The following is a 20,137-nucleotide window of genomic DNA, read 5'->3' on the forward strand; positions in this document are numbered from 1 at the left end:
GAGTCTTCTAGCAGTGTCTATGAGTATCACTTAACATCAAGTGAGCCGGCGTACCCATTAGCCGACCACTATAAAAAACAGTCAAACTGACAATAGTATTATTGATTCTAATTTCTACAAAAGTTGTGTTACCTATTGTATTGATTATACCGATATCTTCTCGCCATCTTAATCCGACTTATCTCACAGAATTCCTAAAATTATTTTCGATGCATATTAATATTAAGTGGTATTCTTAATATCAGCTCAAATACTATTTATTTTTTAGAGTCAAGCGTAGTCGTAAAAGAACCTGATAGTGAATAAAAACTTTCAATGCAAATGTTACGTAACTTGAAAATACTGTTTACTAATATAATAGCAACAATAAAAATTCCTCCGCGTTTGATTCGTGTCGTTGTGTGTGTAACTGTCTATGTGTGCGATTAGGGATTCCGTGACACGGGTCACCGTTTCCGAGAAACGCCTGACGTCCCGGTGACAGGACTGGTTTTGCCGGCGCAACATTGTAGTCTATACCCTTCCTTGTCTAACACACGGCGGATCATCTTTCACTGCATTGGCGCCCTCTATCTTCTCAACTCAACTCCGGTAGCTTACGAATTTCCATTGAAGATTTGGCGACGTTATGTAAATGCTTGGGTAATTTGAAATAAAATCGCTGGTTAATATCGCGATGTTACTTTCTTTTTGTTTAAACGACCATTACGTGTTAAAATTCCTTTAAATTGGCTCATTAATACTTTCTCGGGCGAACGGTAGCTCGGAGTTTAACCTTACACGGCGTATCATTACACTCTGAGTGATTACAAAATTGCCAATAATCGAAATGCTAACGTCATGCAACCGAAATGTCAAATTTAAGAGCTTTTGTATTGGAACTGGACACGAATTCCAACATTCCAATAACGTAAATATTTTTATAAATAATTATTAAGGTAAAACCTTAATTTAGGTTTAAATGTCAATTTGTCACGGCAAGATTTTTTTATCGCAATGAGGAAGTACATATAACGGCTATAAAGGCTATAATGGCAAAATGTATATGGTAATATTCTATTTTCGAATTTTAAACCATTTTTAATTTCCAAGGAAGTTTAATAAGCACAAATCGAAATATGTTCTTAATTTAAAAAAGCCAGTTTCTCGAATGCAAATATGAAGTTTTTGCAGCAAGTAGCCGGCGCCTTCGAACCACGCCCCTGCTTCTGGCCTGACTTATCAATAATTACTCTAGCCATTATCTCAAGCAAAACTAGTTCGTGTCTGAGTCCGCCCCACAACACTGGAATGCTATTTTAGTTTATAGAAAACGCTCTCGATTTCCTGTCCATATAAGATAGGACTTCATTCCAGGATTTAATTTAATGTCTTGTATTAAAACATTTTTTAATATGCTTTTCTGTCGGCATTATTAAGCTCTATAACTTTTGTAAGACTCAATCTATATTCGTTCAGGAAGAATTCGTGCAACTGCAAATCCGAACACCACGAAATCTTTACATTTTTCGGCGTCGGTTTTCAATCGTTTCGGTAGATCCAGAGATTTACTACAAACTTAATTAACTTTTAAGTGACCGTGATGCCTGTACCACGTTAATTAATTCAAATTATTAAATGTTAAACGTTTTGTTACAGTATTTAATTGTATTAGATCATTCTATAGCTGCAATTGGTGAAAAAAAACGTGAGGATACTCCGAATTTGCAATCAATTATTTTCCATATACATGATGAAACGAGAGTAGAAAACTGTTATATGTTTTCGTGTAAAGGAAATACTCTTATTTATACAACACATAAAATTATCATGTCGAAAGTAATAATGCGTTCATGTTTGTTTTTAATGATATACAATATGCTTGGGATTCGTGGGAACTCGCATTATGGGAAGCCATTTTAAAGAATTATTGGGTACATACATAATTACTAGTTAAAAAACTACGATCTCTAGTATGAGTTTGATACGTCCACTTTTATTGTAATTTTCTCCTTAATAGTATCATGTACCGGCGGGTTTGAGAGTTTTGGGACGTTCATAACAGTGTCCTTTTATAAATTATCACTATTTTGTTTCTTGTTTAAAAACGCCGGGTTCTTGCCTTCTGGCAATGTGAGAACACAGTGCCGGATTTAGCCAGCGCGGGGCCTGTAGCAATTTCTCCAGTTTAAGCTATTAAATAAAGAAAATTAATATTTTTGGATTTAACCCTTTCAAAACTGGCGTGCACAATTGTAGACATAAGATGTAATTAAAAAAATAAATATTAAACTCTTAAGCTTTCCGGTTGAAAACTGTTGTATTCATTTGTTCACTTATAAACTACACAATTCAGTACTAGTAACCCCATCTGTTAGCATATTCTAGCGCTTTTTGACAAGTTGCGACCAGTGCCCGTTCGTGATTTGAACTGTACAGGTAAGCTATTTATTTTATTTTTTTAAAATAAAAATTAGTGCAAGAAATCATCTGGAAAAATTATAAATGGATATCTAATATTATTAGGGTCATGTGTAACGTAATGTTTGTGTATTTTTTATCACCTTATATTAGTAATCTCGATTTTTATATTTGTGCTCAATTGTTCCCATCAGGACTCAACTGAGTTTTTCTCATTGTTAACGGTTTCTTACGAAAATATGTTTTGTTTTTATTTTTAACGTCTTGCTAATCATATAAATAAGAACAATGTATAAAATTAATTATGATATTGTTTAGGTATATTTTCAGATTCAAAAACACCAATATGTTCTCACCGGAGGCGTTACAAGCATTAGAAGAAGGAGATTTTTCTGACTTGTTGTTATCATCTGATGACGAAGATTATTCTTATGGAGATTCAATTCGTACAGCACCCTTAGCTGCTAGAGTTGGAGCAGATGTTATTCACCAAAACCAAAGGGAGTTATTTCCACCTGAATCTGATGACGATGAAGGACCTAGCAAATTTTATAAGATTACATTTAGCCACAGGAATATTTAGTTACCCTTGTTTGATAATGTACTGGGAGACAAACATTAGCATTCCCTCACAGCTAATATGACAAGGGACCGTTTTTTTGAATTACGAAATAATTTGCATCTTGTTGACAACACGAAAATTCCGGCTGATTGCAAAAGTGTATTTCATAAAGTGAGATCCATTTATGATGCTGTTAGGAATCGATGCTTAGAGTTACCACTTGAACGAGAACTTTGTGTTGATGAAAAGATGGTTCCTTTCACCGGAAAACATGTAGCCAAACAATATATAAAAGGAAAACCTGGTCCATGGGGTCTCAAAATCTTTTTTTTATGTGGTAAACATGGCCAAGCTTATGATTTTATTATTTACCAGACCTCCTCTCCAGAACTTGACAGTAATATTGCAAAAAATATTGGCTATGGTGCTTCGATAGTTGTACATCTCGCAAAGAGAATCGGAGAGAGCCAGGGTCATGAGCTTTACTTTGATAATTATTTTTCATCATACCATTTACTACAAATCCTATTAGGCACACCAAACGACTTATTAGGCACAACAAAAAAGCAACGACTTACTTTGCTTTACTTTCGGCGTTGTTTGGCTGACAGTTTGGTGCTACAAGATAAATTTTCTATCGCCAAAAGAGATCGACCATCTAGCAGTAGTTCAACGATGCAAATTATACCAAGAAGGCCAGGAGAGATTCGCCCTGCAGCTGAAATTACTGGTGACAGTGTTGGGCATTTCCCTACACATGACGATGGAACTGGGACTAGGTGCAAAATGGTGGGATGCAAAGGAAAATCCCGTGTCAAATGCATGAAGTGTAAAGTACATGTATGCCTAACTAAAGACAAGAATTGCTTCTTGGCCCTCCACACTAGATAAAAATATTTTTTTCCTAATTATTGTTCATGTGCCAATGACTGATTATGCCAAAAAAATAATAAATGTTTATTTTTCTTTTATAGAAAGAATTAAACTATTTTAATTCATTTATAATTTGTAATAAAAATGTTTCTAAATTAATATTGTGTGGGCCTGGGTATCCGGAAACTATATCCAGGATGATCCCTTCCCACGGTGAAAATAAATTTGCGCTGGTTCAGCTATCGCGTGTCAGTATAATTAAAAAGGAATCCACAAACGATAAGACTATGACTAGCACTTACCATCAACGGTGTTGTGTCTCACTCCAAATCCGGGATCCTTAAATCTATCATATATACGGAAATGCGGTACGGTTTTGCGGTATTCAATGCGCACGCGACAGCGGTTAATTTCAACTACTTTGCGCTATTATGACGGGACGCCACCTATCGTCTCCGGTTCGTGTGTCAAAGTCAAATCGAAGTGTCATCCTTCTTTGACCGACACCGATTTAGCGCGAACATAGCTCCCCGCCTTGAAAGTTCATCTTTCAAAAGAGAGGATTGCGGAAAGAAAGAAAAAAAAAATTGATAGAATTAAAAATTAATAATAATACAAATAAAAACTAAACTACGATAATAAACTAAAGATAAAACTAAATTTAAGATAGAATGGGTAAAGGGCATAGACGTATGATAGGACGTTTAAATGTTCCTGATTTGGTACGAATTAAGGCGACACGAGTACGATCATCTTTACCAGGATAAGTTTTTTCTACAATTCCTAAAGGCCAATGAAGTGATGGTACGTTTTTTTCCATAAGAAGTACAATAACACCCTCTTTTATAGGATAACTTGCAGAATTCCATTTCTCACGCGTTTGCAACGTATGTAGATATTGGTTACTCCATCTTTTCCAGTATGATTGAATTAATTTGTCCAATAAATGGTACCGAGAAAGGAGCTGCATCCTTTCTTCCTCAATGTTAGATGAAAGCAGGTAATTTAATGGCTTTAAATTTAAAAAATGAGCTGGAGTCAAGGGACTTGGATCAGAAGGATCTTCACTTAGTATGCCTAAAGGTCTAGAATTAAGAATTGCTTCAATTTGACTTAAAACAGTTAGAAACTCCTCATAAGATAACAATTGCTTACCTATCACACGGAACAAATGTGTCTTTACACTTTTGATTGCCGCTTCCCAACTACCACCAAAATGTGGAGCGTTAGGCGGAATCATTTGCCATGTAATACGATTTTCGTTTAATACGCAGCGAAAGTCCTCACTGAATGCGTTAGAAAAAATGAAATTTTGAAGTTCGCTTAAATAGGAACGTGCACCAATAAAATTAGTTCCATTATCAGAATAAATGACTTGGATTGGACCTCTGCGCGACATGAATCGTTTTAAAGCATTCAGAAATGAGTTAGTACTTAAATCAGTTGCGGTTTCTATGTGAATTGCTCTTGTCACAAGACATATAAATACGCAAATATAAATCTTTTCACTTTTACTACCCCGTCTACGAATAGGGGTATATGATAAAGGTCCACCGAAATCCACGCCAACATGAGTAAAAGGTTTAGAAATTGATAATCTACACTTTGGTAAGTCAGCCATTATTGGCGCTGTTGCAGCTCTCGGGCGCAATTTAAAGCATTTAATACATTGATAAACCCTTGATCTTACAATACGTCTTGCAGATAAAATCCAAAATCTTTGTCGTAACAACGAAATTAAATGTTGAGGTCCAGCGTGACATGACTTTTTGTGCATCCAATCAATAATTAAATTCACTACATGATCTTTATGAGGCAAAATAATAGGGTGTTTGTGATCAAATGTTAGGTCGGTGTTAGAAAGACGACCGCCAACTCGAATTACATCATTAACAATAAATGGGCTAAGTTTACGCAAAGCTACGGGGTACGATTTGTTAAGTAGAAGAGATTGAGTTAAAAAATGAAAGTGCTTTTTTTGAACAGCACGCAGGATAATTATTTCGGTTTCTTGTAAATCTTGAGATGATATTTTACCTCGAGACTTTAATTTACCTATGAACCTAAATATATATGTACATACGCGTAAACAACGAGACCAATCAGAGATTCTATTAACGATTTCTAATATTCCTTCATCTTGCGGGATGGATATAGTCGGTAAAGCGACTACCTTACGTTCTGGTATTTCATCAGACGCGCACAATATGAAGGGTTCTAGTGGCCATTGATTCACATTTAAAACTGCCCAAGAGGGACCGTTTAACCATAAACCGTGCGAAATAAGTTGAGAAGCGGTTAGACCACGGGATAAACAATCGGCAGGATTGGTTTTGCCGGAAATGTGGTAGAAGTTTTTAGGGGATAAAACCTCCTGAATCTTAGTAACCCTATTGGCTACAAATGTCTTTAAGCGGTGGGGACTGGAATTTATCCAGTTTAAAACAATCGTTGAGTCAGACATAGCGACTACTCGCTGCACAGAAAATTGCTTTTCGAAGGCACGTGTCACGGCAGATAATAATTTTGCCATGAGGTGAGCGGCACAGAGCTCAAGTCGAGCTAAAGAAACAACTTTCAGCGGTGAAATCTTAGATTTACTATATAATATACGGATAGTATTATTTCCCTCAGATTGTACACATAGATAAATTACGGCACCATAGGCCTTTTCACTGGCATCACAAAATGCCAGCAGTATGGGTGAAGAAGTTTTAGTTACACCTACATGCCGTGGTACTTGAAGATTAGATAAGAAGGGTAAATCACTATAGAATTTCTTCCATGCTTTAATAATATGAGGAGGAGCAATCTCATCCCAATCCTGTTTTAAAAGCCAAAGCTCCTTTATTAGAAGTTTAACGTATAGTATGAAAGGTGCGGCAAAACCTAGCACATCCCATAAACGGGCAATGATAGAAAGCATATTACGCTTAGTTGCTGTGACATTAGTTAAGTTGCTTACTTCGAACGAGAAGGTATCTGATTTTGAATCCCATTTTACACCTAAAACTTTATGAAACTCATTTGAGTCAAAATGAACTGCTTGCGGATGCAAATGATGGGAAGGTAAAGAAGAAAGTAACTTTTCAGAATTACTAGACCATTTTAAAAGATCAAATCCACCAGCTGAAAACATTTTAATAAGTTGAGAGGATACTTCAAATGCTTCGGGAATCGAATCGCAACTACAGCAAATATCGTCCATATAATAATTACCGCGATCAATAACGTCAGCAGCCAAAGGATATTTGGCCCTTTCATCATCGGCTAGTTGTTTCAAAGTCCGAAGCGCTAAATATGGGCTTGAAGAAAATCCAAAACAAACGCGCTTAAATTCAAATAATTGTAACGGATCAGACGGATCAAATCTATAATAAACGCGTTGATATTTATTATGTTCAGGAAGGGTTTTCAGTTGTAGATACATCTGTTTAACGTCAGCGCAAAAGGCGATAGGGAACGTTCTAAACCGAAGTATAACTGCAAATAAGTCAGGCTGTAAGTTGGGACCGACATGTAAAATATCATTAATCGATATGTTATTATCAGTCTTCGCGCTGGAATCGAGCACCATTCTAACTTTGGTGCTTATAGATGACTCACGAATTACACCGTGATGTGGAATAATGTAACCTATATTGTCGCACTGATCTACTACAGGAGAAATATAATCTTTTTCCAGATATTCAATGAATATTTTGTCGTATGCCTCACGATAACTAGGCGATGACTGTAATTTACGTTCGAGTGACATAAACCGCTTTTTAGCTATGTCCATAGATGAACCTAGATTAAGAGGGCTTTTCTTGAATGGAAGTGCAACAACATATCGACCTGACAATTCACGATACGTGGTAGTCTTATATATACGTTCACACTCTTCCTCTTCCTCACTAAGGAAAGCGGAAGACTTAGATGACGGCTCCTCAAGCTCCCAGAATCTTCGCAAAATGTTTTCTAAAGGGATACTCGAGTAAGTGCATAAAACCGATGAACTTTTTATATTAAAATTTGTAGACAAAATAGGCGCTTCACCCATTAAAATAAAACCAAATGTGGTTTGAACAGCATCAGGCATACCAGGCGGTCCCTGGATACGACCCTGCGTGAGTATTTTCGAAAAAAGCTGCGCACCGATTAACATATCAATCTGACCGGGTTCATGAAATATATCATCGGCGAGCGGTACGTTAAACAAATACTCCAACTTCGATCTATCAACCTTAGAAGTGGGTAAATAATCCGTAATGCGTTTCACGATTAAAGAATTAATAGAATATTTAATATTTTTATCAAAACGAGAGGATATAACAATATTGGTTGCTCCTATTATATCATTCGAACAGCCACCAAACCCGTTCACAAACATAGGTTCGGAAAACGTATTGTAATTTAATAGTAACTTTTTACAACACTCAGTCGTTATAAAATGATTTTGAGAGCCGTTGTCTATAAGACAACGCAAAATATGCGGGTTACCACGCATATCAAGAGTACATACGCGGGCAGTACCAAGTAAAACCGTTGACGGTTGTGATATTAGAGTATTCGTTTCATTCTGCAATGAACACAGAGAAATCGGCGCGTGATTGTTATTAGGTTCGTCAAAGGAGCCAGACGCGACGCGCGGGGTACTGTCGACTAGCAATGACTCACGCTGCGACTCAATGGCTTGCGCGTTTGATCGCAGTCCATCGATAGCAGGTTCGATCGGTTTCTCCTGTTTATTAAACAAACTGGAATTTAACGAAAAATGCAGCAATGTATTGTGCGTATTAGAATTACATGTTTTACAACTTTTAACAGAATTACAATTTGTGGTTTTATGTTTTACGCTTAAACACTTCACACAATAATTTCGTTTTTTAATGATATTGAATCGTTCCCTTGCATTTAATTTTAAAAAATCAGGACAACCGTATAACTGATCGTGATTTTTACTATGACATAAAGGACATTTTAAATTAGTTTGATCAGAGTTAGAAGTTACAAAAGATTTTACGGTTTTGGAATATTTATTATTAGCCGGTTTAATAATAATAGAATTTGTTCGATCCAAAACTTTACACTGTTCTCTTAAAAACATAACTAATTGCGTGTAACAGGGTAATTTTTCTTTTCTAACAGAATTCTCAAATGAAATAATTGTTTCGTTATCTAATTTTTTAAGTGCCAAAAATAAAAATAAAAAATTCAATTTATTAGGTATTTCTAGTCTTTCAAATGCTGCGATTGATGTAACAAAATTATCAAGAAAATTATTTAAACCCTCTGTAGAAGAACTAGTTAATGTTTTGAAATTATATATATTATCTAAATACTGAAAGCCGAGAGACCGTATATCTTGATATTTATCAACCAAGGTAGAATAAATTAAATTATAATTATTCGCGGTTGGATTTATGCCAGCGATCACAGTTAGGGCCTTACCTGTTAGTTGCCCACAAAGATAAAACACCTTTTCTGAGTTCGAAATTGACCCATTATTATGCACTAAATGGTTAAAGGCTTCATAAAACGACGTCCAATTATTTGGGTCGCCATTAAACTGTGGTAATTTAATTGGAGGCAATTTCAATTTCGGGTGATCTAATTTCTCCTCAGGTGAAGTATTTTTAATTTCCTGCAGCTTACTTTGTATGGTTGCGTACAGGTCCTCAAAGGACTCCCATGTTTGAAAAGAAGGAGTGAACTGAGGGTTATGCTTCATTTGTTCAATATTTAATTGAGTTACTAACTCATTAAATTCACTACGAAGTACTTGTATATTAAACGTTTTAATTTGGAAATTTTTTTCGTCTTCCTTACTATTAATATTTAACGACAAATCGTATAATGATTGCATCTTAGAAAAATACGAATTTTGTCGGGCTTGTAATAATAATATGGAACTTTGAACATGTTCTAACTCGATTGGTGAACATTCACCGGCCTTTGTTCTTGTTCTTTTGTCCATATTATCTACAAATAATTATTAATCGTTTCAAAATTAACTTTATAAAATAAAAAATAAAAAAAATTAAAAAAATTAAATATGAACAATACGATTAAATTAAACTATAAACAGATTTATTTCGATTGTTCACTATGAAACAATTTTTAGAAACAAGTGATGTAGGTACTAATGTTACGCATGATCATTCTCACCAAATCAGGCACAATATATTATTAAATACGTAATACGTAATACGGTATATGAAATACGGATAATAGATTTATAAATACATATAATATTTAAAATCTATATTAAAATTGTCGTTATACAGGTAATAAAAAATGCCCACCGGCAATTTCACCTAACGAACAAAATTGAAAGAAAATATACGAAAATAAATATGCCTAACTATGAGATATGATACATATCCGGCTCGAAAAGGACCAAAAAAGATGTGTGGGCCTGGGTATCCGGAAACTATATCCAGGATGATCCCTTCCCACGGTGAAAATAAATTTGCGCTGGTTCGGCTATCGCGTGTCAGTATAATTAAAAAGGAATCCACAAACGATAAGACTATGACTAGCACTTACCATCAACGGTGTTGTGTCTCACTCCAAATCCGGGATCCTTAAATCTATCATATATACGGAAATGCGGTACGGTTTTGCGGTATTCAATGCGCACGCGACAGCGGTTTAATTGCAACTACTTTGCGCTATTATGACGGGACGCCACCTATCGTCTCCGGTTCGTGTGTCAAAGTCAAATCGAAGTGTCATCCTTCTTTGACCGACACCGATTTAGCGCGAACAAATATTATTTAATTTCAGAACAACTTCGCATACCTTATTCTTATTACTATGTAGGACGAGAGTCCACAATTGTGCACATTAAGAAAAAACTGATTTTCCCGTAAAGTTTAAGGCTAATATTTTTTTATTTATTTTTTTAATAGTGTCCTGATTATACTTTAGACACATGGAATTTACCAAATCCATCGGATGAAAAAAAATAATTCAGGTCTGAAAGGGTTAATATCGGCAAATATAGTAACACTTCCAATTAGACTTATTTAAGCAAATCATGATCTATATGCCACAAAGTGAGATGATTAGAACATTCTTATAAAAATTAAAAATCTGGCCGCTTGAAATATAGTTATGGATGCTAGTCTAAATATATCGATTATAATTAAACTTTAGATTACGGTTAAAAGTTTGTAAAATACCTACTTCTGTTAACGATTTAACGTGACAAATAGTTTTAGATTTTTAAGCGGAAGTGAGGCAAGATATAGTTCGCTGCTAAGTGAAGTAATATTTTTTTATTACGGGTATGTTGGAGCGCGGGGCCCCTAAATCCGCGGGCCCGTAGCATTTGCTACTTTTGCTACGTGACTTATCCAGCACTGGAGTGAATAGGGTGAGCTTCCTTCCCGAATGCCGTCTTATATAAACAAGAAACTGATAAAAAACTTCAGAAAAAGATTACAAAACATAACAATTTTCAAACATTTAAAAGCTAATAAAAATATTTTTATTAGCCAAATTTCGCGGAATGCGATATTCTTTAAATATATTAATAACAGGTTTTCGACGACGCGATATTGATAAATACTAAGCAAGTATTATTGTTACAGATATACGAAGCCCCAGTCGTTTGCGGATTGCATTGGAAATGAACTGCCGCTTGGTTGGGAGGAGGCCTACGACCCTCAAATCGGGCCATACTATATCAACCATGTCAATCGTGAGTATTCTGTGACACTTGTTACACACTTGTCTATGGCAGAGACATTTTGCTGAGTCTGTGGAACTAAAATACAAACTAATTGTAAACATTAAAAAGAAAAAGGCGGGAAACGTTGGTCGTGGCGGGAGTTTTGTTTTTTAGTAAAATTTATAAATTTAATTTAATTGATATAAAAGATCAATTTGTATATATTGTATGTAGTAGTTTAACTTAATTGTTTATTTCTTTAATTTGTGTATATATTCTTCAGCATTTGGTAAGTTTTTATACTTTTTCCTCAAGGCCTGGAATCAGGCGAAAAAATGAACGAGCCCCCGGATATCGGGGGCTCGCCCCCTGAGGTTGCGTGTAATATTATAGTAGAAAATAGATTTTCTAAACTGGACGAGTCCAGTGTAGACACAGATGTGGATCAACGGAGTGACCGTAAAAGAATGAGATTAGGTAAAATTTGCAAACATTGTAATAAGAGGAAAAAAAGATTTGACCCGACGCGTCGTAACAAGCAAAAAGAGACTGATTGTTCGTGCCAAATACCGGATATTGAATTTCCCTCATTATGTACTGAGATTAAGAACGCTAACGATATAGATAGTTTTCAGCAAAAAGGTTACCCAGCACATAATACAAGTGTAACTGTTAATACCCAACAACACCCCCCATCAGATAGTTCTCAGTCTCCAAAAAACCCTACAGGCCGATCGTTTTATGAGGCCTATGACATAGGGCCATTTGTAGTTCATGTGCAAAAAGTTTCTTCAGATACTGGCATCGCCTCCTTGCACCCAGTCCAATTTGGGTATTTCCTAAAGAAAAATTCATTTAAAAACATTATTAATGGTAGCATTAAAAGGATAGGCAGAAACCGAATTTCCCTATCATTTTCAGACCACAAATTTGCAAATGAATTTGTTAATAATCCTTGCCTGACAATTAATAATTTTAAAGCTTTTATTCCTTCATTTAATGTGACTCGAATGGGGCTTGTGCGGGGTGTTCCCGCAGAATGGTCTCCTGAAGATATATTAGACAATATCTCCTTACCTGTAGGCAGCGGAGGAATAATAAAAATTAGACGCCTAAATTATAAAGTGCGTAACAGCCCCCCACCTGAGTGGAAGCCATCACAGACTGTTGTTATAACTTTTGATGGCCAAGCTCTACCAAAACATGTGTTTGTATGCTACAATGCCCTACCGGTGGAACTTTATTCATACCCCACTATTCAGTGTTATTCTTGTTGCCGATTTGGTCATACTAAGTCCAATTGTAACTCTCGACCCCGATGTTACAAGTGTGGCCAAGGCCATACTGGGGACACATGCAACATACAAGATGATGCAGCATCTTGCTGTCTGTGTTCAGGTCTACACTTTGCTACAAATAGGAAATGTCCAGAATATGAACGACAGACTAAAATTAAATTATATATGGCTCAGAAATGTGTATCTTACGCAGAAGCAAACAAAGTGTATGATCCTGTCTCAAAATCTTTTGCTGAAATAGTAAAGTTTTCAAACATGCATAATTCTCCTAATTCTCCTGTGCCATCTGTATCGCCTTCCTCTTCCTCGATTCCGTCGTATAGTAGATCTTATAAGAAAAACATATTTGTTAAACCAACAACCCCCAAACTAAAACGACTGGGGTATAACAAAACAGAACACTTCAGTTTAATAAAGGACTATGATGCTCCAGCTTCTCCTAACGGGGTCGCTTTAATAAACAGTAACGTCAACAATAATGAAACAATGTTCTCAATCTCTGATGTTATCCAACTTTTGACTGAAATAAAATCCATTTCTAACTCTGACAACAATGTAACCGAACAACGCCGCCCAACACTTGCTTCCTTAACTCAATTAAAATCCACTTATGCGTCCAGAACGCGAACAAATAATCCAGTGGAATTGCAGAAGCGCAATCTGCAATAAAAACGATTTAATCTATTTGCATAATAAATTTGAACCTTTTGTCTCAACTCTGTCGGAAACATGGCTTCGCCCGAAATTGACATTTCGAATTCCAGGTTATGTTATTCTCCGACAGGACAGACCTGACGGCTATGGCGGTGTTGCCATAGTCATTAAAAATAATCTCCCCTATTCCTTATTTCCACTTCCCTCATTCGGTGATGACTTGTCAGTCATTGCTGCTATTGTAAATAAAATTTGTATAGTATCTATTTATTTTTCTCGTCCTAATGTAAATATTTTTTCTCATCTTAATCAACTGTTCTCCATCCTCCCAAGGCCTTTCTTAGTCCTAGGTGATTTTAATTGCCAACATCAATCTTGGGGAAGCACTTCTTCCAACTATTATGGAGATCAATTATTAGATATTATAGATTCTCATGGTATATGTATTTTAAACACTGGGCTGCCAACTCGTGTTACTGGTCCAAGCGAAGGTGCAAGTGCGCCTGATCTATCTTTATGTTCACCTGATTTAGCTTCAACTTTGGACTGGCACCCTCTAGCATCTTCGTATGGTAGTGACCACTTTCCACTTGTAATTACTTTTCCTTCATACAAACCTATCAAAACCAATCGCTCTCCTCGTTTTAAATACAGATTAAACAACGCAGATTGGAAATTATTCAACCAAATAGTAGAGCAGAAAACTAATACTTATTCTCAAGAAGGTAGCCAGATCTCCGCAGAAATTCTTTCTCAGGTTTTGATTGAAGCTGCCGATGAATCTTTTTGCACTAAAACTAAGGTCCGATCGCAAATTCCTTCACCTCCCTGGTGGGATCATGAATGCACAGCTGCAATAAAAGAAAGAAAACAGGCCGAAAAAAAATACTGCGAGGATATGTCAGAAGAAAATTTCGAGTTATATTTAGAATCTGCCCGTAGAACTAAAAAATTGTTTAAGAAAAAGAAATACGATGGTTGGCAATCATTTTGTGCATCCATTAGTCCAGATGTCAGCCCGTCAGAGGTCTGGCGTAATATTCGTAGATTTAGATCTGCATATAATAATTCCCCTTCTTCTAAATTACCGATAACTCTAGCTGATCAGTTTATGGATCATCTTGCTCCCCCTTCTGTACCGGAACAGAGATTTCCTCCATTAACTATTCCTGCTTACATTTTTGATGACCTAAGTGGAATAAACGCTCCGTTTTCTTTGATCGAACTTAAAGGTGTGCTTAATAAGGTAAAAGACTCTACTCCAGGAGAAGATGGGATTCCATATTCTTTTTTGAAAAATCTTTCGGACCGAATGCTGATGCTGTACTTAAATATTATAAATTCTATTATGATTTCTGGGTGCATTCCCAAGTCTTGGATCACTCAATCAATTATACCTATTTTAAAAGAGAATAAGCCAACCGATGATCCTTCTTCTTACAGACCCATTGTCCTTTCTTCTGTTTTAATGAAAATAGCAGAACACCTAGTAAAAATCCGTTTAGAATGGTTTTTAGAGAATAAAAATCTATTAGCAACGACCCAATTCGGTTTTAGAAAAAGTAGAAGCACAATGGATAGCTTAGCAATATTCACTACAGACATAAGATTAGCATTTTCCAACAATGAGTCAGTAGTAGCTACTTTCTTAGATATAAGCTCAGCTTATGACAATGTTCTTATATCGGTTCTCAGGGAAAAACTGCTATGCTTAAACGTACCACCAATTCTAACAAACTTTATTATAGATATGCTCAGTGAAAGATACATAAATTTATTTATTGAAGATGTCAAACTATCTCGGACCGTATGGAAAGGATTACCACAGGGTTCTGTACTCAGTCCTTTGCTCTATAACATCTATACGTATGATTTAGAAACATCATTGCAGGCATCAACAAACGTACTACAATATGCAGACGATCTTCTTATATACAAATCGGGCAAATCAATTGAAAATAATTGTCAAACTCTAACATCTTCCCTTTCATTTTTAAACTCATGGCTGACTTCGAATGGTCTAGACATATCTGTATCCAAGAGCAGGGTTGTGTTGTTTTCCAGAATGCGTAAGCCTCCCCCGGTCCAGGTAAAGTTTGATAATGTTTTGATTCCCTCGACTAATAATATCAAATTCTTGGGGGTAGTTCTAGATTCTAAGCTCACCGGTGTATCCCACTGTGAGTATGTAACAGCGAGATGTGAACGAAATTTAAATATTCTTAGATGTTTATCGGGCATTTGGTGGGGAGCGCATTCACACTCCTTAAAACTGATTTACAACGCCATAATCAGAAGTGTAATGGATTACGGTACTTTCCTGTTGGAACCAGGAAATGTTTCTGCTTTCAAAAAATTGGATAGTATTCAAGCAAAAGCAATGAGAATAGTCTTAGGAGCTATGAAGTCAACCCCAATCAACTGTATGAGAACCGAATGTGTAGAGCCACCATTAAACTTACGCCGACAATTTCTATCTGATAAATTCCTATTCCGCTGTATGCAATTTAGTAACCATATCCTTACATCTAAACTAACATCCTTGACATCTTTAATCCACACTTCTCAATTTTGGAAAAACAAACGCACACCATATTTGGTTAAAAGTTTCACAAGATTTACTTCTCTTAAGGCTCCTACTCACCAAGCGACTTCCAATCCTTTGTTTAAATATAGTTACAATTCCCTTATAATCTGTCCCGTTATACATACTAACATAGGTCTTGTTAAAATTGAGAAAAACCAAAAGTTAACATTTAATTATATTGTTGACACTAAGTGGCCACAATGGCATCGAATATTTACAGATGCATCTAAACATTCCAGTGATGGATGTGTAGGTGTAGGTGTAATACATTCTAACTACAATATTGTCCAAAAAACTAAACTCCCTCCTGAATCCTCCGTGTTCACTGGCGAATGTATTGGCCTATTCAAAGCTTTAGAATACATCCTTCTACTGAAACTTCAAAAAACTGTAATTTTTACAGATTCACTTAGTTCTTTAAATGCCCTAGCCCGGTTCCCATTTGGATCACATTATCAATTCCCTGTCATTTCCGAAATTAGAAACTTACTATTGAAATGTTTGAAAGAAAACTATTCCGTATCGTTTGCATGGATTCCTGGTCACTGTGGAATATCTGGAAACGAAAAAGCCGACCGTATTGCCAATGAGGCAGTGGATAGTGGAGATGTGGATATTTTTGGAAACTATGCGCATGACTTGATGGCTCTTTCTGGGATTTATCTCCGGAATTCCTGGACTGAATCCTGGAATCAAGATCGTTCAAAAGGTCGCCATTATCGTGCTATTCAACCTTCTATACCCATTAAGCCCTGGTTTTGGAGACTGAGATTCGGTAAAAGAGTTACAACAATACTGTCTCGTATGCGTCTGGGACACGTCTGCACCCCAGCTCACCTTGCTAAGTTTAATATTATTGACAACCCTACGTGCGAATGTGGATATGCTGAAGCTGATTTGAATCACATCATTTTTGTTTGTTCTCGGCGCGAACGGTCGGCTCTTATCGACGGTCTCATTTCCCTTCAAATTCCTTTCCCTTCATCCATATCCTGTTTACTTTCAACAATGGACCCACATATATATAAACTTTTAGCAGCTTTTATCTTAAGTAATGATATAAAAATTTAGATCCTATGAATGTGTATATATGTAAATATCTTTTCTTACACTCCTTTTATATCTATCTCTATAAGAATTGATCTTTTATTTTATAGATTTTCCTTTTCTTAATTCCGTTCCATCCGTTACGTTTATTTTTTTTTTTACCCGTTTCCCTGTTTTGACCCTGGGCCACAATGCACAAACCGTGCGGGCCATAATATATAAAAAAAAAAAAAAAAAAAACATTAAAAACGGTACGCAAAAACGATTAACTAAAATTCAAAAATGGAATTTTCGTGGTATACAAGAACTGCAGTAGGTGAATTGCATTAGATCTAGGAAACTCTTTAGTATTGTAAAATACACCTTAGTCCATAGTAATAAGCGCTATTATTCACTAGAAATAAAAAATGGAACTATCAAAGCAATATAATTTTAAGATATTCGAAAGCAAACACCACTGTAGTAAAATTTAAAAATGGAATATTTGTGACAATAGGAACTTACACCCAAACTTCAGTTGATTTGCCTCAGAAATGGGTAAATAAAATTAGCTTTTACGTTTAAATTAATGAAATAATCTTAAAAGGTATTTTCGATAGACGAGCCGAGTTTATACTCGATTACAGGCTTTTGTTGGTAAAAGTACACATTTTAAACGTTTTCTAAATGAATCATTCCACTTTCATTAATTCTCTTGGGAATTCCAACTGGTTTATTACAATAACACAATCTACACAGTATTCCGAATAATTAAAGTATAGGACGGGTCGTTCAGTAAATCTAGTGCCGTTTTCGCCTGAAAACAGAAATTTATTACAAATAAAAATTTATTACTGCTGCCAGCTAGCTCTATCGAATTCGAAAATCTCTCTATCGACAAATATATATTGGCGAATTAAAATTAAATGGCAGGTATTACGTAAAAAAATTATTTCCTAATTAAAAATAATTAGATAAAAAGGATGGAAACTGTGAGTATATGTATATTCAAGCGATCTTTTCCAGACTTTTACAGCATTTAATTAAAACATATAAATTACCAACATAGACTTTATGTCCTCCATAATTTTAATATAGCATGATTTTTAGCGTACTTTGGCATAATATTTACTATTACCAAAAATATTCGATGAATCACAAAACTGGTTTTCTGTTACGTTAATTAAAATTTCACAACACCTACGGTATAACGTTCATATTAAATTGTCGATTAGGCTTACGGGTGCTGTTTTTGAATTATAAAGTTAAATTAAAATTTAGCTTCAATTCTATTCTAGTGTGCCTGTGTATACTTTTTCCTACAATAAAGGAGCTATACATGCCTACAATCTACAATCTTGCCTATACCACCACTAATAAGTAATATTATTAATTAAAAATGGAAAATTGTAATGAAAAAATAATAAAAAAACGATACCGCCGCGGCAAAAATTTAATGGTTAGGAAGTGTGTGACAACCTAAACCTAACCTAACCTAAACCTTTTTGGCTTCTAAAGTGTTTTGATAGAAAGTTATTTATTTTTTATTAAATCATCAATAAAGATAACTAAGCAATATCTAAGGTGAGGATCTCCGGAGTTGTTGACGCTTAGCCCATTGGGAGACTCCAAACCAACCAAACCTGAGCTTGAGCAACTAAACCCAGTCGTTAGAAACAGGGATTAACACTGCCGTTCCACTTAGATTCTCGGACAGATCTGCCTAATCGGGTGCCTTATGTATGTATAAAAAACAATACCAATAAATAACTCAGTTTGTTTTTAGTAAAAGTCTATTATTTTTAAATAATTACAGATATTAAAGTCATAGTCAAATAAATCATTTATTCATATAGGTCAATGTACGTCAACGTCAAAAAAAAGAAATATACATTGAATGCTTCTCCTCTCTATTACTCCAGAATACTTCTAATGGTCAAAGAGTTTTCGTCCGGTAGTTTTTGAGTTAATTTCATACAGACTAAGCCTTCGTTAGAATATTTATGTAGCATATATTAATATTATGTATAAATTAATTATAATTTATTCGATGACACACAAGATAAGAGGTAACAAATACGTCTGAATTTTATGAGTTTTTATATTAAAATGCTCGTAAATTTAAGCTTTCTTAACCCTAGAAAGATAGTCTGCGTAAAATTTACGCATGCGTTTTCGAAAAATTGCTCTCACTTTCTAATTAGCGCGAATCCATAGCTGTGCGTTTAGGACATTTCATTCGTCGTAGGGAGCTGCCACATGCCGTAAGTATCAATGAGGTAAGTGCCACCGATTTTGAAATATAACGACCGCGTGAGTCAAAATTACGCATGATTATCTTTATCGTGACTTTTATGATTTTGGCTTATATGATAGTTTTATTGTGTTTCGTAACTTTTAATACTTTATATCATAACTAATATTGTTATTTCATTTTTAAAGATATTGAGGCAAATATATAACAAATGGAGTACCAATTTAAACGAACACGAAATCCTGGCCGCTCTTATGCAAAGTGATGATGCTTCCGTGTGAGGACACCGACAGTAAAGTAGCGGACCACGACAGTGAAGATGAAGTGCAGAGTGACACAGAAGAAGGGTTTGTAGACGAGATACAAGAAGAACTGCCGACGCCAAGCGGAAGTAATATCTTAGAAAAGCAAAGCAGTACTGACCAACCAGTCTCCATATCGGCCTTTCGTAGGATCGTAGCCTTGCAACAGAGGACAATTGGTTTACCTCAATCCTTTTGGCAACAAGCTTGCTCCAAGAACCTTATAAGTTAACCATTGTGGGAACCATACGATCAAACAAACGTGAGATACCGGAAGAGCTACAAAACAGTCGCTCCAGGCTAGCGGGGACATCGATGTTTTGTTTTGACGGACCCCTTACTCTCGTCTCCTACAAACCGAAACCGGCAAAAATGGTTTATTTGTTATTATCTTGTGAGGAGAATGCTACTATCAACGAAGCTACTGGCAAACCAGAAGTGATAATATATTATAATCAAACAAAAGGTGGCGTTGACACGCTAGACCAAATGTGTTCTCTGATGTCCTGTAATAGAAAGAC

The 20,137-nt window shown here is 35.6% G+C and overlaps 1 protein-coding gene across 1 annotated transcript in view; it reads left to right on the top strand.

The window, feature by feature from the left end:
* Positions 1–20,137, top strand: part of LOC110994044 (protein kibra) — an 84,153-nt gene that overhangs the window by 7,464 nt on the left and 56,552 nt on the right. Inside the window, exon 2 of the mRNA XM_022260527.2 lies at positions 11,416–11,525. Within this exon, the coding sequence (XP_022116219.2) occupies positions 11,416–11,525 (110 nt within the window). The remainder of the gene's footprint in view (positions 1–11,415; positions 11,526–20,137) is intronic.

The sequence above is a fragment of the Pieris rapae genome, chromosome 16 (genome assembly GCF_905147795.1).
Source record: "Pieris rapae chromosome 16, ilPieRapa1.1, whole genome shotgun sequence".
NCBI classification, from domain to species: domain Eukaryota; kingdom Metazoa; phylum Arthropoda; class Insecta; order Lepidoptera; family Pieridae; genus Pieris; species Pieris rapae.